The sequence below is a fragment of the Thunnus albacares genome, chromosome 14 (assembly GCF_914725855.1).
Source record: "Thunnus albacares chromosome 14, fThuAlb1.1, whole genome shotgun sequence".
NCBI classification, from domain to species: Eukaryota; Metazoa; Chordata; class Actinopteri; order Scombriformes; family Scombridae; genus Thunnus; species Thunnus albacares.
The window spans coordinates 247,501-274,863 of NC_058119.1; the positions used below are offsets into that span (position 1 = coordinate 247,501).

Consider the following 27,363-nt stretch of genomic DNA (forward strand, 5'->3'; position numbering starts at 1 on the left):
GGTTCTCGTCCCAGGAGGCAGCCTCCAGCTTTGGAGATGACAGGCTGCTCATTGAGAAGTTCATAGACAACCCTAGACACATAGAGATTCAGGTATAACACACGTGCACACACACAGGTCTGATGTTACCATCTGATAATGATAATGAGAGGGAACTCAGTGCCCCAGTTTTGGTATGCGAACTCTAACAAGTTTCTTACTCTTAAGACAGCCTTGCGATTCATTATTAATTATTTCTAAAATAAAATCCTTGTTTTTCTTCAATGAAAGCTTTTTACAATTTACCTCTGATATTTTCACAGAAAAACCTAGGCAACGCACACATATATTGAAGACCATATGTGCACATTTTTTTTAGAATATGATGAGTATTTCATTAACAAGTTGTAGCTTTTGTTTTTAATATTAGATTTCTTGTAAAAATTGGTGTAACATACAAGTTTCAGTGATCAGGTCATCAAGTTTTTAATACACTTGATTGGCATGAATGTAAATAAAAATAATGGATATGAACATTGCTTTTATTAGTTGTTTCAAAAATGGGTATTGTGACAAAAAAAAATCTTATGGCCTCCTCCTCTCCAGTGAGAACCAGAGAATAATACTGTATGCTTCTTGTAGGTGCTGGCTGATAAACATGGTAATGCTCTGTGGCTGAATGAGAGAGAGTGCTCCATCCAGAGGAGGAACCAGAAGGTAGTGGAAGAAGCTCCCAGGTTAGTGAGAAAGTCTATCTTCTCTTGGATTTTTTTTTCAATCAATAGGCAAATGCAACCAACTTTCTTTTTACACAAGAGTGTGTAGTAAAGACTGCAACTACACTAAGGTGAAAAGTTGGACTGGAGGCAAGTGTGGGTGGTAGATATGCTAGTAAAAAGCTACGACCAACAGAACTGAATAGGACACTAGACCCCATATCTGTGAAGAGGATTAGCATAACATTACAAAACATTACAACTGGAACAGCCCACTTATACTTTAAAAAATACACTTTCTCAGAGCATGGGAACCTCTTATGAACCTCTGACCATCCGCCCAACCCGGTTAAATATGCTTTGATCCTATCTAGAAAAGAGATATATTTACTGTGACCATAGTTTAATTTTTTTTGTTAATGTTTTTATTTATTTCTAATCATTTTGTATTTTATTTCACTTTAGTTGCTATTACTATTATCTTATATTACCCTTATTTTCTCTGTACTCTGTCTTTTGATAAAGTTTGTTAAATGATGAAAATAAATAAAGAAATAATTGGGAAAAAATAGTCAAGACCAGCAGCACTAATGGTCTTCAGCATAATGACACCAGAGTTGCTGCTATAAATTACTCTTAAATTTCACATGGAATATTGTACTTTCCTTTTATTAGACAGCTTGCCAACATCACAGATACATAATATTATATTGTAGTGTTGAACTACAATAAGACTGCAGTAAACTATGAGAACATTTTATCGCATTCTTATATTTTCTCATCTACCCCGTTTGGTTGTTGATATGTTTTGACATATTATTTTAGAGTAAAAGTAAAGTAAAAACTTTATTTATATAGCATCTTTTTTTTTTAACACAGGTTACAAAGTGCTTTACATTGATATTTGCACACAAAGAAAAGAGACACATTCAAGAACACATATAGACATCACTCACATACGAACACAGAAGGCATACAGTCATTACCCAGAGAACACACTTGAATTTATCGAATGTTATTGGAAAGCCATCCTAAAAAAGTAGGTTTTCAAGTGTTTTATGAAACAGTCAACAGACTCAGCTGATCTGATGGAAGTGGGGAGGTTGTTCCAAAGTCTGGGTGCCAGGGAAGCAGGTGCGAAAGCACAGTCGCCTTTAGTTTTTAGTTTGGCAAGTGGTATGGCCAACAAGTTTTGATTGTAAGACCTAAGTGACTGCTTGGTAGCTGAAAAAAGCATGATTGAACCAATTTATTGACACGGTGTTCAAATTTCAATTTAGGGTCAAATATAATGCCAAGATTCCTGATGTTAGATTTGACATAGGGGGAGGTGGGCCAATATGATGAATGATGCCTTTAGCAATATTTTCAGGGCCAAAAATGAGAAGCTCAGTTTTGTCAGAATTTAGGTGAAGAAAATTGACAGATATCCAGTCCTTTCCTGAAAAATATAGCTGAGTGTCATCTGTGTAGCAATGATAGGATGTACAACCAAAGCGACTGATTATCTGGCCCAAGGGAAGCATATACAAAGAGAAAATAGGACCAAGGATTGACCCCGGGGGCATCCCATATAGCAGTGGAGTGGATGAGGACACATAGTCACCCATGGAGACAGAAAAACCTCTATTTGACAAATATGACGCAAACCATTCTAGAGCTTTCTCTGAGATATGAACGCATGTATTTAGTTGATTAATGAGGATGGAGTGATCAATGGTGTCAAAGGCAGCGCTCAAGCCGAGTAAGACCAAGATGGAGAGTTCCCCCCTATCAGCCGGCACAAGGATGTTATTCATGACTTGTAACAGAGCAGTTTCAGTACTGTGGTTTTGATGAAAACCAGATTAAATTTATCAAAGGTATTATTCCCTTCAACAACTTGAAGAGGCTGCTCAGCGACAAGTTTTTCCAGCATTTTGGAAATGAAAGGTTATTTTGAGATGGGTCTGAAATTGTTCAAAACGGCTGGATCAAGGCCGGGTTTTTTAGAAGGGGCTGGACACTGGCTGTCTTAAACTGATCAGGGACATAACCAGAGGTGTGGGACATGTCTATAATATTGAGTGGGTAAATGGGGGCAAAATGGGCCAATAAATTTGAAACACTACTAGGTGGATCAAAAGCAGTGGGCAGGAGCACAATGCTGGATCTAATTCTATCTTGTTGACAAAAATGATAAATGCAATTCACAGTCTTCAGTTGAGGTGGCAAAGATAGTAGCAGGTTGTACTAGTTGATTGATTGCGCAAAACAGAGCTCGGGGATTGTGTTTATTAGCAGTAATTAAATCTGAGAAATAAGCTGTTCTTGCATCCTTGATTTTCTGATTGAGTGAAGTTAAAAGTTATTCATGTATAGAAAGTGAACATTGAGTTTTGTCTTTTTCCATCTGCGCTCAGCCCTCCCACATTCCTGCTTACAGCTACGGATAGCAACATTTATCCATGGTGATGATTTGGTGGCTGCTACTGACCTGGTTTTAATAGGTGCGATAGCATGTAATGCAAAGGAGCACAGGCTATTGAAACTATTGACCAAATCATTAATATTAGAGGGTTGAATATGGCTATTATATAAATCAGAAAAATAGATGAGAAATTTGAAGCAGACGGGTTATAAAAAATGCAGGAACATACTGTTTGCTTCTGACTTGGAGAAGTTGCCTGGATGAAGGAGTCAAATAGAATACATTTATGATCAGAGACAAGGTCTATCAATGAGAAGGAGTTTATAGTTAGGCCAAGAGTAAAAATGAGGTCAAGGGTGTGGCCTCGGTCATGTGTTGAACCAGAAACATGCTGCGCCAGATTGAATGAATCAGTAATGTTTAGGAATTCAGTGGCAAAGTGGTTGGATGGGTCATTGACATGGATATTAAAATCTCCTATAAGAATATTTTTATCATGATTTAGGACAATGGAAGATAGGAATTCAGAAAACTCTGCTAAAAACCAGAGTTTGGTTTGGGGGGACAGTAGATTAAGATACAGCAGATAGGGTTTTGACAGTTGATTTTAAACATGAGCTTCTCGAAACTCTGAAAAATATCAACAGATATATGCTTACAGTTAAAATGGTTGCTGTAGGCGACAGCAAGGCCCCCACCACAACCAGTGGACCTCGGGGAGTTAAAATATCTATATTCAGGAGGGCAGAATTCAATTAAATGGCAGCAGTCCCCAGTCTTTAGCCATGTTTCTGTCAGAATCAGAAAATCCAAATTATGGGATGTGATCAAATTATTCAGGATAAAGGTTTTGTTTGACAGAGACTTAGCATTGAATAGAACAAACTTACCTAGAGTGATGGATTGCACAGACTGTTTATGATTGTAGGTAATATGGATGAAGTTACTACCCTTAGCTGTAGTTGTGTGAGCAGGGATGCATGTCTTGGTCCTAAACTTTGTTGACGATGGGAATCAGTGAGACTGGGTTAATAGATAGGCTACTGTCAGGGGTCTGAACCACAGGCAAACATTTAACAGTCCTGTTCGAAATAGCTTCAGGATTTACACACTATGTGGCATTTACAGTGACAGGAGTATCACACTGCACAGTTATTACTATAATGGAATGGACTAACCCCATGTCAGTTGCAAAAAGATTTGCATGATTTCAGCGTCAGTGCCATGCTGTTAGCTAGCACACGAGAGCCAGACCAGTTTGTGTGAAGACCATCATGCCTGAAAAGCATGGGTCTGTCCAGAAATGTAGTGAAATTGTCAATGAAAGGAATTCCCAGTGATCTGCAGTAGCCTTTTAACCAGATGTGCAGATTGAGTATACGGCTGAACTTTACGTCTCCCCAGCAAGGAGAAGGCATAGGGCTGGAGATAACACATTGAGCCCTTGATTCCAGGAGTGTGTCGATAAGGCTCATAAAGTCCTTTTTCAGTTTGAATTTTGTTTTTTGTTTGATCTGATAGAGATGGATTTCATGGACACTGGTGGTGGATAATTGAGTTTTCATATTAATCATAAAATTATATTTTTAAAGCAAAAAAAAGAAAACAAAAAAGGGGTTTTTTAACTTCCTACTCCTTTTCGAACATGAAATGCCTTATTTGAATTGTTAACTAGGATTTTGATATGTTTGCTGATGATTTTGTTTCTTGTTTTCTTGCTTATATATTTTATATAATCATTTATAATAATATAATAATTTATATATAATTTACAGAGCAGTCTCAATTCAGAGATGTTGGTGTGTTTCCTTACATGAACTTCCTGCTTCAGGTCCTACCACAGCATTTCTATAGGATTAAGGTCAAACTTTGACTCAGCCATTCCAAAACATTAACTTTCTTCTGCTTTGATAGCACGACTTGTGTGTTTAGGGTTGTTGTCTTGCTGCATGACCCACTTTCTCTTGAATTTCAGTTCAAACACCGTGACGTTTTCCTATAGAATTTGCTTCTACAACTCAGAATTCATAGTTCCATCAATGATTGCAAGCAGTCCTGGTCCAGAGGCAGCAAAGCAGGCCCAAACCAGGATACTGCTATTACCATGTTTCACAGAAGGGATAAGGTTCTTTTGCTGGAATGCAGTGTTTGCTCGTTGCCAAACATGACGCTTCTCATTCAAGCCAGAAAGTTTGATTTTGGTTTTATCCGTCCACATTTTTACAATAGCCACGCGGTCTTTAGCAAACAATGGACGGACAGCAGTGTTCTTTTTGGAGAGTAGTGGCTTGCTCCTTGCAACTCTGCCATGCACATCATTGATGTCAAATGTTCCCCTGATGGTGGACTCATAGACATTGACTGTAGCCACTGCAAGTGAGTCTTTCAATTTCCTAGACATTACCCTGGGGTCCCTTGTGACCTCCTGGACTATTACATGCCTTGCTCTTGGTGTGATCTTTGTTGGTCGACCACTCCTGGGGAAGGTAACAATGGTGTTGAATGTCCTCCATTTGTACACGATCTGCCTGACAGTCGAGTCCAAACTCTTTAGAAATGGTTTTGTAACTCTTTCCAGCCTGTTGAGCTTCAACAGCTCTTCTTCTAAGGTCCTCAGAAATCTCCTTTGTTTGAATCATGACACATTTCCACAAACCCTGTTGTGAAGCTCAGACTTTGATAGAGAGGACCAAGATTTCTCCTCTTTAAATAAGGCAGGGCCTCACAGAGTCATGTTTGATTGTCATCCCATTGATAAAAACATCCAACTTTAATTTCCCCTTCAAATTAATTGATAATCCTAGAGGTTCACATAGTATTTTTTTCATGGACAAACCTGTCTACAATAAATTATAAGAAGATAGATCTGTGTGTGCCGGTGTTTTGTTTCTTTTATCCTTGCCACAACCGTGCACCCAATACTCCTTTTAAGACTTGGAACTGTGTGCACCGATGCTTTTTACTGATTCACATGCTTTTGCCACACACAAATGTAACATTGGATCATTTTCCTCAATAAATAAATTAACAAGTGTAAGGTTTTTGTCTCATTTGTTTAATTGATGTTTCTTTATCTAGTTTTAAGAATGAATGAATGAAAATCTGATCACATTTTTGGTCATATTTATGCAGAAATAGAGCAAACTCTGTAGGGTTTCCAAAACTGTCAGACACCACTGTATATGTAACACGTGTATCTATTTTTTCACCTACTTGCTTGTACAAAATAGTCATATATTTATATTTGCTTATATTAGTTTAGCTTTGCTGTAATTGTTGTTGCTCTATGTCTGTGTCTTCCTGAATATTGTTCTGCAAACGGTATGAAAGTATATTGAGAGCCACTAAAAACTGAGTCAAATTGCTTGTATGCATAAATATACTGTACAAAAATAAATCTGATTCTGATCATATCTGTAATGGTACGCTGATGCTTTAAAAGCGTGTTTGTTCAACCGTGTTATTTGATTTTGGAAAGAATAACTAAATTTCAAGCAATTGAATCTGTTTTATTAGACTCCCAATTTGTGAGTCTGTTCCATTTACACCACTGAAATGAGTCTGAGTTTTTTCAGCATTGTGTACTTTCCAGTACGTTCCTGGACCCAGTGACACGGCAGGCGATGGGTGAGCAGGCAGTGCAGCTGGCCAAGGCTGTGCAGTATTCCTCTGCTGGCACTGTGGAGTTCCTGGTTGATTCTAAGAAGAACTTCTACTTCCTGGAGATGAACACACGACTACAGGTCTGCGTGAGAGTGTGTGTGTATTTGTCTGTATGTGGCTGTAGATGGTTCCAACAGTTGGGTTATAACATTCAGGATTGTGTTTTTTTTTTTCAGACTGATTGCTTATTTTTAGCCTTTAATTGCACTTGAAAGCTTTATTTTCACTTGAGGAACAAGAGACTATTCTTCATGTGTGTCAAGTGTACAATGTCACAATAGAAAAAAGCCCACAAAAACTAAGTAAGTAAGAAATTATATGTAACAAACACCATAAAGAGACAAAGAATTCAGCCAAATACATAGGATGCAACACAACACAAAGACTGGGAAGAACAGTTTATATCAGGCTCATAAAAATACCAACAGTTACCAGAATATCAGTCTTCGGTATCTGTTGTAATGATTCCATGAGGCTGGAGCAACTAAAAGCAATGGTGTTGAGTTTTGAGTCAAGTGAAGTCTATTTTATTGTATAGTCAAATATGACAAATTACAAATTTGCCTTGGGGGCTTTACAATCTGTGCAGCAATACAACATCTTCTGTCCTTAGACCCTTGTTTAGTTTAGTTAGTTTATTTTGTATTTACTGAATGAACCTACAGCTTAAGCCAGTCTGCAGAGCAATTTTTTAAATATATTTTTGGGCATCATTTTTGCCTTTATTCAGCAATAGAAAATATAAAGAGACAAGAAACATGGGTAGAGAGAGGGGTAATATATACAACAATTGTCATGGCCAGTGGTTATGTAGTATGTGTCTTAACATGGAGACTACTGGAAAATCCCTGCAGAGCTAATTCAATAAGCTCTAGTAAGATCTCCATGTGAAAGAAAGTGAGGTCGGATAAAGTAGATGTCTATTTAGAAGAACCTTTACAAGTAACATCCAGCCACTGTTCTCTGCTTATGTGAAAGTGTTCAATCAGCTGTTACAATTCAAAGAGCAAACAGAGAGATGGCCCAGCTGTCTGCCATGCCACATTTACACATAATTAATTCACATTGTATTCTCTCTACAGTACTCGAGACAAATGATCTTTTTTCTATATATGTTTTGGGGATTTTGTGCAATTATTATAGACAGTAGAGAGATGGAGAATAACATACAACAAAGGTTCCCAGCTGGACTCAAACCAGAAGAACTGGAACCTTTATCCACATCTCAGTCTTTATCAGTGCATGGAGTTTGACCAAGCCATCCTTAACCATCTCCATGATAAATGAGGAAACTCAACCTGCTGATGACAACCCTAAGATGTGTCTGAAATACCTGGAAAAAGCCAGCAATGGTTCCTACTAGTTTGCTAGCAGAAACCTGTATCTTCTCTGTTTAACCTTTTGACCCCAGGTGGAACATCCAATCACAGAGTGTATTACTGGCCTGGACCTAGTAGAACAGATGATCCGGGTTGCCAAGGGTTACCAACTGCAGCACAAACAGGAAGATGTTCCAATAAACGGCTGGGCCTTTGAGAGCCGTGTCTATGCAGAGGTTTGTGTGTGCATGATGCTCATCATGGAATATGGTTGAATTTATTTATTTTTATGGCCTCTCAATTTGATTATATTAAAAACTGTTTTATAAACATTCAACAAAGTGTTAGTTATTACTAAGTTATTACCTTTAGAAAAGCTCGCTCTAAAGGTAAGAGTGTATCAGTCAGTGTTTTTATTCTGCGGAACTGTATGGAGTGGCATGGATTAGGTTTTCTCTCAGTATAACCAAAGTGCAAGTGAAAAGCAGAAGAAAACAGCTGCAGATGGGAATGGACACAAAGCCAAAACACACTGATCAAACCAAGTACAAGACATAAAAAACATTCTGAAAATATGTAAAAGGCTGAGCCAAGCTGCTTTCCTTATATATCCCATCCTGATAGTGACTCATGGAGCTGTATGGCTCTACTTTCCCCAACTTGTACTTACTCAGAAGTCATTTCCCCCCAGATGTTACAACATGATGCTCTAATTATTTACTGTGAATTGATCAATCATTGTCACTTGCTGAGCTGAATCAGAAGGTTACTGATGAGTCTAATTATTACCATTATCAATGTACAGTACACTGAGGCACTTTATTAGGAGCACCATATTAATACTGGGTAGGGCCTCACTTTGCTCTCAAAACAGCCTCAATTCTTTATGTCATGGATTCCACAGGATGTTGGAAACATTATTTGAGATTGTAGATTTGATTTATTGATTGGGACAGTTTTAAACATTAAAGATGCACTGCACCAGAGTTAGCTCGAAGCTAAGTCCCCCGCAATCAAAACATACAACAGCACAACAAACAGTACAAAGCAAAAAAACACACAGAACACACCATACAAAATACAAAGCTACACACAACAGCACACCACATACACTCACAATGTCAATTAGAAATTAATAATGTAAACTTGTCAAATTAAAAGCAAGACTACCTGTGCTAATGAGAAGACCATAAATGGAGTTTAGACTCAGTGGTCACACAGCTGATTGGTCTTTAGTAGATTTTTTAATTTGGCCTTGAATGTATTGTTTGAACTACAGTTCTTCATATCAGGTATCAGGTAGCGCATTCCACTGAGTTGTGGCTTTCACAGAGAAAGCTGACTGCCCAAATGCAGTGCGACGAAATGGTATGGTACAATCTTATATAGAGGATATTCTGGAGGATCTAATGGAACTTACTGAGCGAGTGTACAATTCTCTGCGTTCAAAGAGAGAGAGTCTCTAATATGTCTAAAATTTGCTAAATTGTACTTGGTTTTAACCGTTTTTTTTAAAACATGTTTCTTAAAATTCAGATTTGGATCCAGTGTCACACCAAGATATTTAAAATCAGTAACTATGTCAATTTTTTCACCTTTGATGAAAATATCAGCATTAGGAGGTTGTACCATTTTAGAATGGTTTACCATTACCATTTTAGAGAAAAACATACCTTTTGTCTTGTTTTCATTTAGACTCAGACATGATTGATCAAGCTAATGTGTTATCCTTTCCAATGCAATTGTTAGCTTAGCAGCAGCTAACTCAGCTGGTTTTGCATGTGTGTACACAACGGTGTCATCTGCATGCATTTATAGTCATCATGACACTGTTTAGGGAGATCATTAATATATAGGCTAAATAATAAGGGAGCTAACACTGACCCTTGTGAAACACCCATTGTGCACTTCATGTTACTGGACAGTGTGTCACCAACTTTAACACATTGTATCCTATTAGATAAATATGAAGACATCCATGCCAGTGCTCTAGATGAGAAGTTAAATTGAGAGAGCTTCGATATTAAAACATCATGATTGACTGTATCGAATGCTTTATGCAGATCTAAAAATACAGCACCAACTACTCCTCCTTTGTCAAGTCTTGATTTAATTTGCTCTACTAAGTGCAAGGTAGCAGTTTCGGTGGAATGATTTGCTCTAAAGCAAAATTGCATACAATGTAGACCAAAATTGCTTGTATTAAGAAATGTTGTCAGTTGTTTAATGACAACTTTCTCAGCAACTTTTGAGAGTACTGGCAGTATACTTAATGGTCTGTAGTTTCTGGCTTCAAGGTGGTCTCCAGATTTAAAAAATAGACGTGACAATGCACATTTCCAGTCATTAGGAAAGGAGCTGTGTTATTTGAATGAGAAATAGGGGGACTTAAAATATCTTTGTGTGATTTGACAAACATGGTGTCAAATTGGAAAGCATCTCTGCTTTCGGAGCTTTTTAAGGAGCTGATGATTTTGCTTACTTGTAACTCATTAGTCTCTACCAGCTCGAAAACCTGACCTGTAGCATCTATAGGAACAATATCCAGTTTCCTTTTTGTAAATTTTTTTCCTAACTCACATACAGACTCAAGAAAAAAAATATTAAAGACAGAAGCAACAGTAAGATGATCTTCAATTAACTTTCCCTGTACTTTGAGTTTAAAAGCTCCTAAAAATTTTGGTCCCTCCTTGTGAGATTATCGATGTTTTTTCAGATCAATTTACTGTTGCCTTTTGCCTCATTCAAAATATTGAGATAAAAACAAGATTTAGCTTTTCTTAGCTCTTGGATAACTTTGTACCTTAAACCTTTATAAATCAGCATGTCAGTGTCTCTTCTAGTTTTAATTGCCTTCCTTAGTGAAGCATCTCTAGATTTCATTAGTTTCCACAAATTTTCATTAAACCACAGTAAATTGTTTTTATTTTTAGATTTTATCTGTATCCTCACATTAAATCTTTCCCTCACGGAGTTGATTCTGTGAGTAAAAGTATCACAGCCATAGTCCAGATCATCAGAGGATAGTACATCATCCCAGTTCAAGCTGTTAATTTCATTGATAAATTCTTCTTGCTTAACTCTGGGTATGAATTGAAGGATCATTGTCTTAGTTGCTGTGGTCTTAAATCAACTTTTAGTCAGTTTTCTCGCTCATAGGGTTACGTTATGATCTGATGAGCCAGTGATTAAATTATAACTTTTAATTATTCTTTCTGGTTTGTTAGTAAATATCAGAAAAATTTGTGTACTGGAGCATTTTGCAATCCTAGTTGGGCCTTTTACTAGTTGTTCTAGTTGGAATTTCTCTGTGATCATTTTTAGTTTTTTCCTCTTAGTTTTATCCTCCCAGTTCACATTAAAATCACCCATAAGTAATAATTCTTTGTTGAGATTGCACTCTTTCAAGACTTCTATGAGTTGATCATAGACAGTGTCATCTGCAGATGGGGGCCTAGAGACGCCTATGATGTTAAAAGACATTTGTTGGGATAACATTATTTCTATCCCAACATATTCTAACGTGTTACCCGCATTATAAACCACACATTTGATGTTGTCTCACATAAAAAAACACCACTCCTCCTCTTCCATCAGGTCTCTTCTGAAACATTGGTATTAGGGCACTGTGAACACACTCGCAGGAGTTTTTTATTTCAACCATGTTTCAGTCAGACAGAGAAAGTCCAGATTTGAGTCAGACACAAGATGAGTTAGCTGATTGCTCTCTGCAGTAATGCTTCTGATGTTACAATGTCCACTGAATAGCCCCCCCGGTTTGAGCTTCGGGTCCCATAAGACTTTTGCATGATTGACAGTTTGGAAGGTTTTGAATAACCTCTGCCTCCTCACTGCAGGGTTTCGACACACAGTGGTGTCAGCAGCAGATTTTGTGAGAGAGACACTGGACCTATCAAGGTTTCCACAGCCGGTAGCGAAAAGTTATTCATTGAGACATAATGCCTCTGTTAACAAAGTTTAGTCTGTTAGGGAGAAGCCCGGCTCAGAAAGTTGCTGCTCATTCGTCACTGGCGCCAGAGGAGTCCAGAGGAGTTTTCACAGAGGAGTGAAAACTCACTCTAGGAGCGTCAACTGGCCATGAGCCAGCATTTGTCCCAAGCTCCATTACTCGGTGTCCCAGTTGTTTTTTGCATCAATGTTGATTGCTCTGGCCAGACAGACACGTACAGGCAATACAGCAATGAGTACCAACAGTAGTCCAAAAAGCACTCCATGAAACACAGCCCAGGTGTTTTTGCTGATGAAACACTGCTTTGAACTTAATGCCGTTTTGACAGGCATGCTCTGTGGTACGATATAGGCCTCGGAGGACAGTCCTATGTAGCAATCCCATCCAGGATCTCGGTGGCCAGAGGGTAGAAGCTCCTCTGAAGCCCTGGTGCACCCGGAACCTTCTCTCGACCTCAGCCGGGAGAAAAGGCCGCCATCCGGGCGGTCAGGAACCCCAGAAGATCCATGTGGCCAGGACCGTTTCCTTCAATGTTGAGATGGATGTACAGATTGATTGATGATTGACTTCATGTTTAACATGGTCAACAACAATATTCAGATAGGCTGTGATATTCAAATAATGATTGATTGGTATTAGGGGGTCCAAAGTGTGCCAAGAAAATATTCCCCACACTATTACATCCCCATCAGCAGCCTGGGCTGTTGACACAAGACAGGTTGGGTTCATGGATTCATGCTTTTGACGCCAAATTCTGAGCTTAACATTTCTACATTTTTCAGTCTTCAACAGTCCAGTTTTGGTGAGCCTTTGCCCACTGCAGCCTCACATTTCTGTTCGTGGCTGACAGGAGTGGAACCCACCATGGTTTTCTGCTGTCGTAGCCTATCCTCCCCATGGTTCCATGTGTTGTGCATTCTGAGATGCTTTTCTGATCACCACAATTGTAAATAGTGGTTATCTTAGTTACCATAGCCTTTCTGTCAGCTCCAACCTGTCTGCTCATGTTCTCCAACCTCTCTCATCAACAAGGTGTTTCTGTCTGCGGAACTTGCGCTCACTGGATGTTTTTTGTTTTTGGCACCATTTTGACTAATATAAACTCTAGAGACTGTTGTGCATGAAAATCCCAGGGGAGCAGTTGTTTCAGAAATACTAAATCCAGCCTGTCTGGCACCAACAATCATGCCGTGGTCAAAGTCACTGAGATCACATTTTTTCCCAATTCTGATGTTTGATGTGAACATCAACTGAGGCTCCTGAGCTGTATCTGTATGATTTTATGCATCACGCTACTGCCACATGATTGGCTTATTGAATAATTGCATGAATAAGCAGGTGTACAGGTGTTCCTAATAAAGTGCTCAGTGAGTGTAGTTACTAGGTGACTGTCTGAACACCACCCCACCCTTTAACTCTGTGGGCTTTGCTGTGTGATATAGCACTCCTGTACTTTTTCATTGAAAATCAACGTTATATTTCATAAAAGAGAGCAATAATTTTCTGACTGACCTCCTTTGAGAGTTTGAGTACTGCTTCAACTTAAAGTTCCAGTGTTTTCCAGATTTCCTTATGTTTCTTTGTTGTTTGTTCTATCAGGACCCTTATAAATCTTTCGGTCTTCCCTCCATTGGACGGTTGTCTCAATACCAAGAGCCACTCAACCTCAGCAATGTAAGTTTGTGTGTGTTTGTGATAGGAGCCTTAACTCTTTAATAGGCAAGGTCTTTGTGTAACATACAACTATGTCCTCAGTCTACATAACAAATTAGAGCTGCAACAGAGAAGAGAATTCAGTCCTCATTAAACTGGCTGATATGATCTTCAAAAGTATATATATATATATATATATATATATATACAGTCCACACACAATCCACTCAAATCCAGTGACTGGCAAGCTTCCTGCCAATATGACTATGTTCTCATCTGCTTCTCGCTCCGTTAGGTCCGTGTAGACAGCGGCATCCAGGAGGGAAGTGACATCAGCATCTACTATGATCCCATGATCTCTAAGGTCAGTGATGTATTAAATACAGCATAGTTGTGTGAGCTGTGTGTCATTTTTAGGAGCAGGTGGTCTCAAGAAGAAAGTAGATTACAAAATGCCACCATTCCACAAGGGTTTGTGGTTCCACAATAATTTCCTCTGGTATTTATTTGTAGTTGGTTACCTATGGAGCTACACGAGCTGAAGCCCTTGCCAAGATGGAAGATGCTCTGGATAACTACGTTATCAGAGGTACACCAACAGATCAGACACAGTCACTTTTCAAATGGCAATTTTTTGTCTCTCTGCAATGAAATGTGGTCATCTTCGCTCCAGGTGTGACCCACAACATTCCCCTCCTGAGGGAAATCATCACCCACCCTCGCTTTGTCTCTGGTGACATCAGCACCAACTTCTTGCCGGAAGTTTATCCCGATGGCTTCAAGGGCCACCAGCTGGAGGTGGACAAACGCAGGGAGCTGTTGGCCTCGGCAGTGGCTCTCTACATCACTGCTCAGCTCCGTTCACAGAAGGTCCTGGGCAACCTGAGGTGACGACACCAGCAGGCTTGATTATTGTGGGAGACTACGGAGGTCTAGTTTTCTACACACCGCCCCTACTGTCATTTAACTACTTTATGAAAAATGCAGTACAATGCAGAAGTAGGGCGGGGCGATATGATGAAAATTTCATATTCCAATACAGGTCATTTCATATCCGATAATGATACCTATCCCGATAAAGCACATTTTAATCCAATGAATAAATAGTTGGTCCATCCCCTCCATTTCCCACTGCCGGCATAAAGCCGCCTCTCTGTGCTTTTACATAGCATGTTGGTGTGACGGAGATCATACTGATCATAGCAGTAAACTCTGTCATGAGGAAGTACAAAGACATTACTAGGACGAGGGAAGGACATTTCTCTTCGTTTGATAATATTAAAAGTTAAGTTAGACCTTTCTGACGGCTTCCCGACTCATTTTAAAAAAGACTAGAGAGAGAGAGAGAGCTGAGAGCACCAGCAAGAGAGAGAGAGCAGCGTCAAGTGAGCTAGAGAGTGAATGAAGAGAGGGAGCACTGGTAGTGAGAAAGGCGGTGAATCAGACCAATAAAATGTTATTTTTTGATTCTTTCACAGTGGTTACGTTCTAAAACACTAACACCCCCACACACCTCCGCTCAACTCTGCAGTTGTACACCGCACCACCTGGTTTGGTCTGAATATGGTTTAAGGGGCTGTAGAGCAGAGGAGAGTAGCGCAACCGTAAATGAAACGCAGCAAAAACTCTTGCACACTGAGCTGAAAAGAGAGCACATAAATTTGGTAAATAACACAAATAATGACAGTCTCTACTGCGTTTTGCTGTCATTTATGGTCGCTGTCTTGCTGCTTCTCTGCTCTTTCTCAGTGCGGGCAGGACTGAGCCCTCCGTGTGTGTGCAGCGTAGCAGAGTAGAGACAGACAGCGGTGGAAAGTTGACAACAACTAAACTCGTTATGTTACTGTTAGTGTGATAAAAGTTTCACGAGTAAAAAGCCAAGAAGAGTAATTTATCAATGTAATCCGTGCAACAGATGGACAGACTCCAAATGACGAAAAATATTGGTGTAAAGAGTGGGATTTGCGCCACGATGTAAACAATAGAGCATAATATGAAATGATAGACATTTTTCTCTCGTCACATGATATATCATCACAAACATGCAAAAGCTCTATGAGTGGAGCCCAACAGTCCCTGGCACTGAAAGTGTGAGGAATGTATTGTTTTTGTAAAGATTATTATTAGGGCCCAAGCTTGAAAGTTTCAAGAGGGCCTTTGCCCTAGCAGTGCAAAGGCCCTCTTGAAACTGAGGGAATTCTTCTTCTTCTTCTTCTTCTTCTTCTTCTTCTTCTTCTTCTTCTTCTTCTTTTTCTTCCAAAACAAATGCATTTTTGAAGGGCCAAAAATGCTCAAAAACTTATCAAACTCTGCACTTTCGTCAGAAGTGGTGAAAAATTTTATATTTATTGGGTCTTGGGCATGACAAAATGGCTCAAGAGTGTCCCCTAGAAAATTTCAAAATCAAAGCCCTCCCTTTTAATTTTGATGTAGATTTATGAAATTTGGTAGGCAGATGTACCATCTCCAGCCTTAAAACAAGCCTCTTGGAGCCATACCCTAAGTCCAACAGGAAGTTTTAGTTTTCATGGAATACCCTTGGTGTGGCATGCCGTACAATTAAACAGGATGTTGTTGTAACTCAGCTTTACATTGTCCAATCTGCCCCAAACTTCTCCTGCTTGATAAGAGTCCAGGCCACAAAACACATGCCCATGTCAATAATGAGTCATACTCACAGCGCCATCTACTGACAACAGGAAGTCAGCTTTACGTGAAAACTTACATGGTGTGGTCTACACATGATATACGATGTATGATTAGTGGGTGTTCTCTAGCGCCACACAGTGGACACATGAGGTGATAGTTATGACCTACATGCAATGTCTGATATTCATAAAAACATATATCACAATTTAACACAATTTCTAACACATCTCCCACGCCACATACTGCACACAGGAAATATTTTATCCATTTACACAATGTCCCTGACAATCCTGACAATCCAGAGCCGTGTGAGCCAAACTCCAGTAGCGATTCTATGACTGCAGCTCCCTCCAACACGTGTGAGGTGCGAGGGCCCGCTCATCGCTGCTTGCTGCTTTAATTACCATTTGGTTTATTATGTCCTTCAAGTTAGTCATAATTTCCCCTGCAGTTCTGATTGATGCTGGGGCATGTTGTCAGGCAGACTTATGAGGATTTGCCTCAAAGCATTATTATTCAGCACCACCTAGAGACCAGAAACATGTGGGCATTGTTAAGTACATTTAGGTGACACTGTTAAAAACAATCGTTTGGAACTGTAAAATGCCAACTATAAAGCCACCTATAGAGTGTTATTCAAGTGGATGTTACTCTAGAAGAACAAGCTCTGATGGTATGGCCCTTGATAATATAAAATGAGCCATATGTGTGTTGCAGGATGTCCTCCACGCCTGTGGAATGTAGGCGCTGGGAGCTGTGTGTGGAGCTGGGGGAGGGACACCATGCGATTGAGGTTACAAAATCAGGAGATGTTTATACTGTGAGTATTTAAAGTTGTTTTATGCACAAATTAAATATTATCATTAAAGCTGCATGCAGGGTCTTATGACGCCAGGCTCTAGTCATATTGTTTGACATATACGCATTATATAAATTTTAAAGCACAAGTTTCAGTGTTTTTCTTAATCGTCATTTTCAGTCATTTTTCTTAACTAGTACAGTGCCTGTTCAAAATGTGCCTGCTCAGATCGGGCTGATTGTGTGGCTTCTGGCTGCTACTTCAGTACATAGAAAAATGAATACAGTTGATGTGAGGTGTGAGTATATACACCAAAAAAATGAAAGAAACTAACAGTCTGTTATATACAGATTATATAAATAATAGGCTAAGTACATGTAATGTAATAATAAATACATGTTCTTTTCTCATTTCAAGTGAAATAAGGGTAACACTTAAAAATAACAATATGCATCCTAAAATAAAGTGGATCGATCATATTGGGCTCTTAGATTGTTCCTATTTTCTGTGCCTTCAGTTCAGATTTGAGTTGGAATGTATGCTCCAAAGATTTGTGGTTTGTCTGTAATGGTGCTTCACAATCGCCACAGTCTAGGAGCATATGAGACAAACTGCCTTTGAACTGCCCGTGTAAGTATTTGTTCCATTTTACATGAGTAACTCCAGTCATTATGTATTGGGCTCGCAGTGCTTCCAAAATACGGGTGACCTACACTCAAGCATGTACCTGAATGCCTCCTGTGTAGACACAATGGTTCATACGCCGCTGCTGCTGCTGATGTGCTAAACGTGCTGCTCATGCTATGTTTGCTCAAAAGATTTGTGCTTTGTCTCTAGTGGCGCTTCACAATCGCCAAGACAAACTGGTTTTGAACTGCCTGTAGAAGTATTTGCTCAGTTTTACATGCATAAATACAGTCATTGTGTATTGGGCTTGGAACACTTCCAAAACATGGGTGACCTATGCTCAGCAATGTACCTGAATGCCTCCTGTGTAGTCACTTGCTGCTGATCTGCTAAATGTGCTGCTCACGTTACACATTCTGTCTAGACATGGGGTCAGAGTGTTCATTCTTGATTAAAAGCTCTGTTTTCACTGTCTACTTTTCTCTTTTTAGAGAACTTTTCTCTGACTCCTGTAACACCTCGTCTCTGTTCTCTCCCTGCAAGTCAGAGTCAGTTGGCAGAGCCCTGAAGCTCTGCTGTGCCCCTGCAGAGAGCGGAGCGGCTCATTGAGTGCTGGTTTATTCAGAGTTTATTAATATTAAACGTATTGCTTGTCCAAATTGCACCAAAGTTGACACAGCACCCCCTGTGTTCCCCAGCAATACACCCGCCAAGTGTGGGGTCGATCCGATGGTTCGAGGAGTATGCGAAGGATACACACACACACACACACACACACGCACATACAGACAGAGATTCCTTCCTTTAGTAGTCATTTGTAGTCTTTGTTGTCTCAATTACTGTTTGTAGTGGTTGTTTATCTATGTCTGTTTTATTGTTAGTCTCTTTGCCTGTATTACAGTGTTGCATTATGTGTTTTATCCCTTAAAAGCCTAACCAGGATAAAGGACTGCAAATTACCTATGGCTAGAAGTCCTATATACATTGCATCGGTTGCATTTTCTTTAAATATCTCTTGAACCATTCATCTGATCAACTCCACACTTGGCGGATATATGACTGGGGAATTAAGGGAGTGCCTTGTCGAATTTGGTGCAATTTGTGCAGGCGGCATGATCAATATTAACACATTTAAACTAAATAAACAAGTCAGCAGAGTGGGGCTCCTGGGTTCTTCGACTGCATGTCATGATCAGAGCTGTTCAACCCTGCCATAAGAGAGAGGAGGAAGGGACATCTCTCTTTGTATGATAACGTTAAAAGTTAGGCTTTGTTGTGGGTTTCCTGACTTATTTTAAAAATAGACAAGAAAAAGGGAGAGTGATAGCGAGCAAACTAAGCGCACAAGTGAGTGACGGAGACGTCACTGGAAAGTTTTCTCTGGGAGAGATTAAGCCTGTGAACCATCAAATACTCGACAGGTGATTTACTGTAGAGACAGATGCTCTTTTGGTGCAATTTGGACGTGACACATTTAATATTAATTAACTTTGAATAAACAAGTGAACAGCGAGCCGTTCAGCTCCATGTCTGAGTGTAGTGGGGGCTGTTTGATATAACTGATATGATTACCATCATAATTACTGTTATAATGGTAATGGTGAGACCAGGAGCCCCACAGCAGGCTGGCCTCTGACTTGCTGAGTGGGACAAAGACATATGCTCTGCTCAGTTAAACTGCCCGAGAAAGAAGAACAAGCACACACAGGAGGCGGAGGAAGCAAAACTAGCCAATAGGAGTGTAAACATGTTTGATTGGCAGCAGTACCAACCAATGGAAGGCCATAAACTGCTTCTATGGTTCAACCTCAGTTTAGTCTCACTGGTGAAGTTTCTGTCTAGATTAAAACTGTTTATTTTTTTAAATTTGTTAAATATCAAAATAATTGAGCTCCCCAGGTGACAAGCACAAAACAAACTTAATGAGAGTTTACATAAAATTAGCTGCATCATCACAACTTTGAAAATGAATTAGTAAAAAATCCAAACTTCTTATGTGTGAAGTTTTGGTAAAGGTTGAAAGTAATTTGAAGGCTGTGAAAACTTTTTTTTTTTTTTAACATTTTGGACTTATTTCAAAATGAGGGGAGACTGTGTGATGAAAGAATGTTGTTTCTATAAGCTTAAGACCAAAACATAAAAGTGTCTGTTGTAGCGCCATCATGGGGTCAGATGATAAGGTTTTTGTCATTTGAGTAGTTGATGAGACCTCTGGAGTGTCTGCCAAGTTTGATTTGTCATAGGTGTTTCAGTTTCTGAGCTCCACTTTTAGGGTAGAAGTGAAATAGGAATAATAACAATCTGGACAATTCCAGTATCCATGAGTGACAATAGAATGCCTCTGAAGCATTAGAATGATTAGAAAAGAATCATTGATGTTAATTCATTTATACAGACAGCTGATTAAAACATTATCATGTTATCAACTCTTTCAAAACCTGACCTCACATTCAGAAAATATAACCAAGATCAATCATCAGGGAATGACATGCAACTACAGTCCCTGTATAGACTTACAGGGTGCCAGGATTGTCTCCTGATAATGAGTCTGAGCCATTGCAGCCATCAGGACACTTAATCTGTTTGTCTCTGTAGGTGGAGGTGGATGGAGGAAAGGTGGAGGTTAGTGGACAGTGGAACCTGGCCTCCCCACTGCTGCCACTCACAATCAATGGCACTCACAGGATGCTGCAGGTAACACACACACACACATACATACACACACATGCACACATTCTGTGGGGGGTGGAAAGGCTCATAGAGGATTCTGAAGCTGAAGAAAATATGCATGAGGGTGGGTTTGAACCACCAATGTTATGTTCCGTAGACTTGTGCATTACCACTACTACAGTATGGCCAAATGCTAACGCCAAGCAAAATTTCTGTCCTATAATAAACAGAAGTAAAAAAAAAAAAACAGAATAAAAAAGATGTTAAAATTTAAAATAAAGCTACATAAATGACAAAAACAGATAAAACAACAATAATGAATCATGCTAGCCTATTAATATGGTCCACATTAAGATAAACAACTGGTTTTCTCTTACCTCTGTGATAACAGTATTCACTTGCTTCTGGCAGTTGAAGCCTGGATTAGCATGTGCACATGCTTACCTGTGTGTTAGGAGTCACACATGCACACGCACGTGCGTTTGCATGGCTGAGTTGTACTAATCACATACAGACGCATATGCACACATGTGGGACTTTTAGCAAATAATCACATGAGTGTATGTTTGTGCATCTTGTCCACTGTGACCCTTTCCACCCCCCATACATACATACACACACACACACACACACACACAGAATCGGGTTTCCATCACTCAGAGGACATTACATCGACTTACATTGTTTTCCTGGAGACTTGCCCTAACTTACTTGCTTTTACCACCATTTGATTTAGCTCTCTCCAGCTCTGTTACACAGATTATATAGAGTATATAGAGATTCCGTCTTTCGTAAAAAGACAAAACGACGAACATCAGGTCAAGCTGCTGAGACTCCTACATCCTTCCGAATAAACTTGATTTTTTTACATGAATTACTTCAAAAGTTTGTTTCTGAGTCTGAACAGAAGTAAACACTGAAACTAGCCACCTGTAGCAGCCGTTATGGCTAGATGTATAGGGTTCTATATCTGGGGCAGCTTGCAAGTCGGTTTGTTTGGGTGTGAGGCTGTCAGTGTCTGTTCCTGCTAGAGAAGTAGTAACTTAGTAGATAAATAAAATGGTTCAAGTCTCCAAGTTGCAAGGATAAAATGACAAGATACACACCGTGTAGTTTTCATGGATTACTGCTAGACGATAGAGACATACTGTAATTCCTCACAGAGTTACATGTTGTAATTTTCTTACCATGTGGAGCTGCCCATTTGGTCTACCCGGCCTCACTCTTTTCATCCAGCTGTTTTGTTAACCTTTCTGTAACCTTAAACCAAGTCTTTATCCTAAAATTTAATGATTTACTTTATGGGTACTTGCTTTTTGTCCCCAAAAGGCGGGTCAGTGTGACTGTGTAAACAGATTCCCCACAACATGAATAGTAGACACACACACACAGGTTAAGGTTATCAAATGGACACATCATATGCATCTTTTCACCTTACGTTAAGCACACAGTAAGAGCTGAAATTAATAGCACATTTACAAGAATGTATTTTTATTATTATTATTATTTACACTGGTTGGTAGTCAGTTGTAGAGACTACAGCAGGTCAGTTGTAGAGACTACAGCAAAATGCAGATGACATTTTGTTTTTTGTTTCAGTGTCTGTCCAGAGATGCTTCAGGAGAAATTGTTCTGCAGTACCTGGGCACATCGGTAAGGCTGCATGTTTGCACAGGATTATATACATAAAGGTCTCTAATTTGGTTGCAATAGAATGATAATGACCTTCAGATACAGTACACGTCATCACACAGTCTCTAGTAAGCAAACCGTAAAAAGTATTCCAGTATTTCTGTTACATATGCTCACAAAATTCTGTCCTGATAGAGAAATGCTAGCGTTGTCATTTATTTGTACTGTATCACCTACATGTGAAAGGCCATCGAATTCCGCATTACTATTGGGTGTTTGTGTGAATATACCACCCAAATTTAGTTACAATTTAGTCATTCATTTGAGAGATATGGCAGTGTTTTATCAATGGCCACAGGGCAGTATTACCATGTTTGAATATTCTCAGCACATCCCCAAGGGGAGTCTATGTACCAGGAATCTTTTATCTTTTTTTATGGTTCATAAGTTACAAGACAAAAGGCATAGTAATTTGAAATTGGCCACATTGTGTAATTGGTTCCACTCAAGTTGTGTTTGCACCCAGGGAGGAAGTGTGTACAAAATACCTTCCATTGCCCATCATGGTTCAAAAAATTATTGGCTAAAACACAATTAAATATGTGCAAAGGGAAACAAAAAATGCATTCACAAAAAAAATTCTAAATGGTGGAAAAATTGTATAGGTACAAATAGGCGTGACCAAATAAATTTGTCTTCTTCCAAGGAACCCTCAGTACAAATATTTTTTTCTCCTATGCCTCACAGTTCATGAGTTATTAGCCAAAATGTAAAACATTGTTACATTGTTTACATTTTCTTGAGGAGGAATTGATTTCCCTCAAGAAATTCCTCAATCGATTCTAGCATCAATATTTGTACATTATTAGTGGCAGCAGGAGTAGCTGAGCATGAGGATATATATGTTTAAACTGTGTTTGAGGGAAGGGAGAATCTGTAAGTTTAAAGTCCCCCTCCACTCATAATGTTTTTCTTCATGTTCCTACAGTTGAATTTTTGAGCTTCACTGTGCAGAATGATATATATGCAGAGTTTAACACTAGAAGGCTGTTTTCACATTCATCTGCTGAAAGTGGAAAGTTTTTCTGTGCTCATTGAAAATCTGATTTGAGGGGCAGGCCAACGAGCATGATCGGTGACATCACAACTAGTTTGAAGCCAATCCTGGTCCAGTACCTTTACACAAGTGTGATGTGGAATGAACTTTTGAGTGAAGTACGAGACAGCTTGTGTTCAGCAGTTAAACTTGTGAAATTAAGTAAATTTGCATGTTCATAGATTCTGGATTTTTTAATGAGGGAGTAGATGCCATCTTAAGGATTTTCAAGCAGTAATTATACTTTAAAACCATATCAGACACACATTATTCCAAGTATATTTATATGTCTTAATACAAGTCTGGAGGAGATGTTTAATGTATATGTGCTTAGAGAGATCAAACTTGGACTGAAAGATGTTTAGAAATTTTCTCCTGCTCTTTCTAATCACATGACACATTGATGAGGTCTGAAAACTGTGAAAGCACTCACTTTGGACTTAAAATTGCTCTAGAAGTACAAGGTATCATAACACAGAATACAGCTTTGAAAATTCACAGTTTAGTTTTTACTGTTTTTTTTGTTCTTTGTCTTTGAGTATCTTGAAAAGTGCTCTAAAATAAAAATGTATTATTATGATTCTAATTATTATTACATTTGCAATCATTCCTCACATAGTGACTATGCTCTTTATTGATCATAATGCATTTACTTGTTATCATATCAGTACAGTACCCACTTCCTGTGTTTCTCATACTGTGTTGTATTGCTCTGTAGTTTAAGGTTCGCGTCATGTCCAAGTTGGCTGCAAAGTTGAACTCCTACATGCCAGAGAAAGTTCCAGAAGACACCAGCAGCATCCTGCGTTCACCGATGCCAGGCACAGTGGTTGCTGTGTCGGTCAGGCCTGGAGATACGGTAACACATTCCAATATGTAGAGGTTTATGACATACCTATATACAAGAACCACAACAATTCTTATTTTACTGCCTGAATTATGTAAGTAAGAGGTGAATGACTATTTATTTACATGTTGACAAATTTGGGCCATCAAAAGTATACTAAAATGATAAAAATGTAACTATATACTTTAGAACCATTTCTACTATTCCCATGAAGAAGAGGAAAGAAGCATGAAACATTAGTGAGAGAATCATACACAGTCCGCTTGTATTAGGGTTATAAATTCGACCCATTTTTTCCAAATCTGGTAGAATTTGTCTTTTTGCATCCTCAAAGATTAAGTCAACCTTTCCATTTTAAATATTTTCAGGATTATTCCATACCAATATTCCAATGTAGATTGATTGATTGATTTTTTTTATTTAATGCCAAAAGGGCCTGCAGCGGCTTTATAGCCCTCCTCAGTTTCAAAAACAAAACATGGCCCAGATAAAGAGTCTCCAAGTTCAGGGATATTTGAGTCTTGAATATTGTGCTTAATGTAAAGAGAGCATTGCTTGAGATGAACCTATCTGGTATTGAACTGAAGGCTGATTTCAGGATTTTCTAAAACTCAGATTCTACTCTTGATAAATCTGTAAATCTGCACTTCTGATTGAAATAAAGTTGCACTTGGAGGTATCTGAAAAAGTCATTCTGTTCTAGGTCATGTTTGTCCTGCAGAGACTGAAAACTTTGTAGTGCACTTTTGTGTGTAAATGAGAGATAAATTGTACGTTCTTTCCTTATCCAGGATTCGAATCTTGTATCTTGTCTGTGGGGAAGGCTGTATCTAGGCACACAATCTGAAAAGTTTTAACATCAGGGGCGTTGTTTCAGGAAATGCCAAGATATGGCAATGTCACGTGATGTCATAGAAATACTCAGTGACCATTGGATTTGAAAAATCCTTTTACTTTTACTGGCCATTTTGAAAAATAAACGCCAGTCTCATTAAGAAGCCAGGTCTAAATTAATTGTTTTTGTGGTTACCACGAATGCAGTTTTGTTTTTCTTTATATCATCATTTGCAATCATATCAGTAATGAGCAAAACTCAGAAACGCAGCAGTGAGACATATATTAACCCTCTCTCTCTAAATCCAATTCAGTTCAAAGGGCTTTATTGGGATGAAAATTTAAATTTTACCAAAGCATCAAAATACAATTTGTCCAAATATTTGGATAATACATAGTAACAGTCATATGAACATTCTCTCTATCGCTCCCCAGCTGATTTAGCTTGATTGCCAACTTAGTGGCTCCACTTACATAGCTCTCTCTCTCCCCCCTGCCTTTCTCTCAACACGACAATACAAATCCATCTATCAGACATCTGCACCAACGTAGGCGACACACAGCAATCATCTATGATTTAACAATGCTCCTCTTCATCACAACAATGCTTGCTGGATTTACTCACCATTAGTAGCAACGCTTGTAAAACTGAGTGAAACTTCATCATAGCTCCACTCCTCCCAACTGCTCTCTCTCTCTCTCTCTCTCTCTCTTAGTGAGGTGTGAGGTTGGTGATTCTGTTTTAGGCCTTGATATGTTACCGACCTGGACTGCTGTTGCTGTTGTTTGGCTAGAGGTAGCTGCAACTGTAGACTCGCTTAACGAGGCAGCCGCAAAACAAATGCTTAAAACAAATGTGACCAACAGCTAAAGGGTGTCGGCAGCAGTAGGGTGGCAGACAACCGTATCAATGGTGGTTCTTGTGTTACTCTTATCTTTGTCAGCATCTGACATGTTTGGCATAAGAGCTTTTAAATAATATAAGAGCTCCCTTTTTTCTGTTATGTTTTCCTGTACTGAGAGACAAGCTGCAAACATATGATGAACTCTACTATTCCTGCCACTAACTGATGTCCTCATTCATTGTGTGTGTCTGTGTGTGTAGGTTGCAGAGGGTCAGGAGATCTGTGTGATTGAAGCCATGAAGATGCAGAACAGTATGACTGCTGTCAAGCAAGCAAAGGTAACAGTAAGAAATGCTGACAGTGGAGTTACCCATATTATCATTAGTCACTAATTGTACCTAGTTGATAAATTGCTAAATTAGCACTTCAGATCAGTGCATCTTTACGTATAAAATATAAAGAAGGAACACCCAGTCCACAGAGCACCGGCTGGTGCACTTCTTGTGAGCAAATCTAATCTACCTCCATGAGTAGATTAGACACAGTTTTTAAACAATTATATTTATTTAACCTAAAAACAATAGAGCACAGTTTTTCAGTTTTTGGCCTTTATTAAGTGTTTGTGTGTGTGTTTCCCCTTCTGCCCTTCAGGTAAAGAGTGTCCATTGTAAGCCAGGTGAGACGGTGGGAGAGGGAGACCTGCTAGTAGAGCTGGAATAAAACACAACCTTTGATGTGACATCAGCACCAGGATGTGCCTTACTCTTCTCTGTGTCCACAGAGGAAGATCCTTAGAGGCAAAAAGAAAGTAACCAATGTTGATATATCTTGCTAGTGGTCAGTGTCCACAGTGGCCCCCAGCAGAGTTTTTTTCCCTGATAGTGACTCAGAGCTAAGTTGTATAAGCAGTGTTACATTGTTTCCTCCCTGTCAGACTCCTTCATTTTCCTTGATTGATGTCCTATGAATCTTTCCGTTCTGCTTCTGTTTTGTGTGTTTTCCAGACCTGACTATTTGTTTTTGTCAAAGGGTTAGTTCACCCACATTTAAAAAAAGAAAATCTCATTTACCCTTAGTAGTGTGTGACCTTGCAGATTGTTTTGGTTTATGGGCCAAGGTTCTAAAGCTAGACTATGTAACTTTTGCTTAATAGTGGCAATTGTGGTAGATAGATTATGATAGAATTGTGGTAGATAGATTATGGCAGCTACAGCAGTAGCTGTAGCACAGCAGTAGCTGCCATAATTTATCCTAAGTTGGCAAACATTAACTAACATCGGCCGCCATAACCTACTGGTCATATCAGACCAGATAAGGTTGTAACATCAAAACCCCTGAGTGTATTGAATTGTTCAATGGTGCATATTATTTCTTGTGAATTAAAGGGATGGTTACATTGTCACCCAGGTTCTCTGAGTGGAGAGACTATCTCTCCAGCTAAGAGCCACTCTGAAACACATTCCAATGGGGGTTAACTGGAGAGGCCACACATGCGTGGTGCTTATATAACCACAGGTTGCTAATCAGTGAATGGCCACAACAGGTGATGTGTCTTAAAGAGTAATCCATGTCAGCTGCCCCCATAGGGGTCAGTCCCTGTACATATGGAATATTTAGGGTGGAGTGATAGTCTCAACAAAATAGAGAACCTCTC

The 27,363-nt window shown here is 39.1% G+C and overlaps 1 protein-coding gene across 1 annotated transcript in view; it reads left to right on the plus strand.

Moving 5' to 3' along the window:
• Positions 1-26,666, plus strand: part of pcca (propionyl-CoA carboxylase subunit alpha) — a 37,418-nt gene extending 10,752 nt beyond the window's left edge. The window contains exons 10-23 of the mRNA XM_044372369.1: positions 1-92; positions 622-716; positions 6,698-6,848; positions 8,180-8,323; positions 13,657-13,731; positions 14,006-14,074; positions 14,224-14,299; positions 14,384-14,597; positions 17,077-17,179; positions 20,381-20,479; positions 22,055-22,108; positions 23,902-24,042; positions 25,970-26,047; positions 26,361-26,666. The exon at positions 1-92 is cut by the window's left edge and continues 11 nt beyond it. Of these exons, the coding sequence (XP_044228304.1) occupies positions 1-92; positions 622-716; positions 6,698-6,848; positions 8,180-8,323; positions 13,657-13,731; positions 14,006-14,074; positions 14,224-14,299; positions 14,384-14,597; positions 17,077-17,179; positions 20,381-20,479; positions 22,055-22,108; positions 23,902-24,042; positions 25,970-26,047; positions 26,361-26,429 (1,460 nt within the window). The 3' untranslated portion in view covers positions 26,430-26,666. The remainder of the gene's footprint in view (positions 93-621; positions 717-6,697; positions 6,849-8,179; positions 8,324-13,656; positions 13,732-14,005; positions 14,075-14,223; positions 14,300-14,383; positions 14,598-17,076; positions 17,180-20,380; positions 20,480-22,054; positions 22,109-23,901; positions 24,043-25,969; positions 26,048-26,360) is intronic.
• The last annotated feature ends 697 nt before the right edge of the window (positions 26,667-27,363 follow it).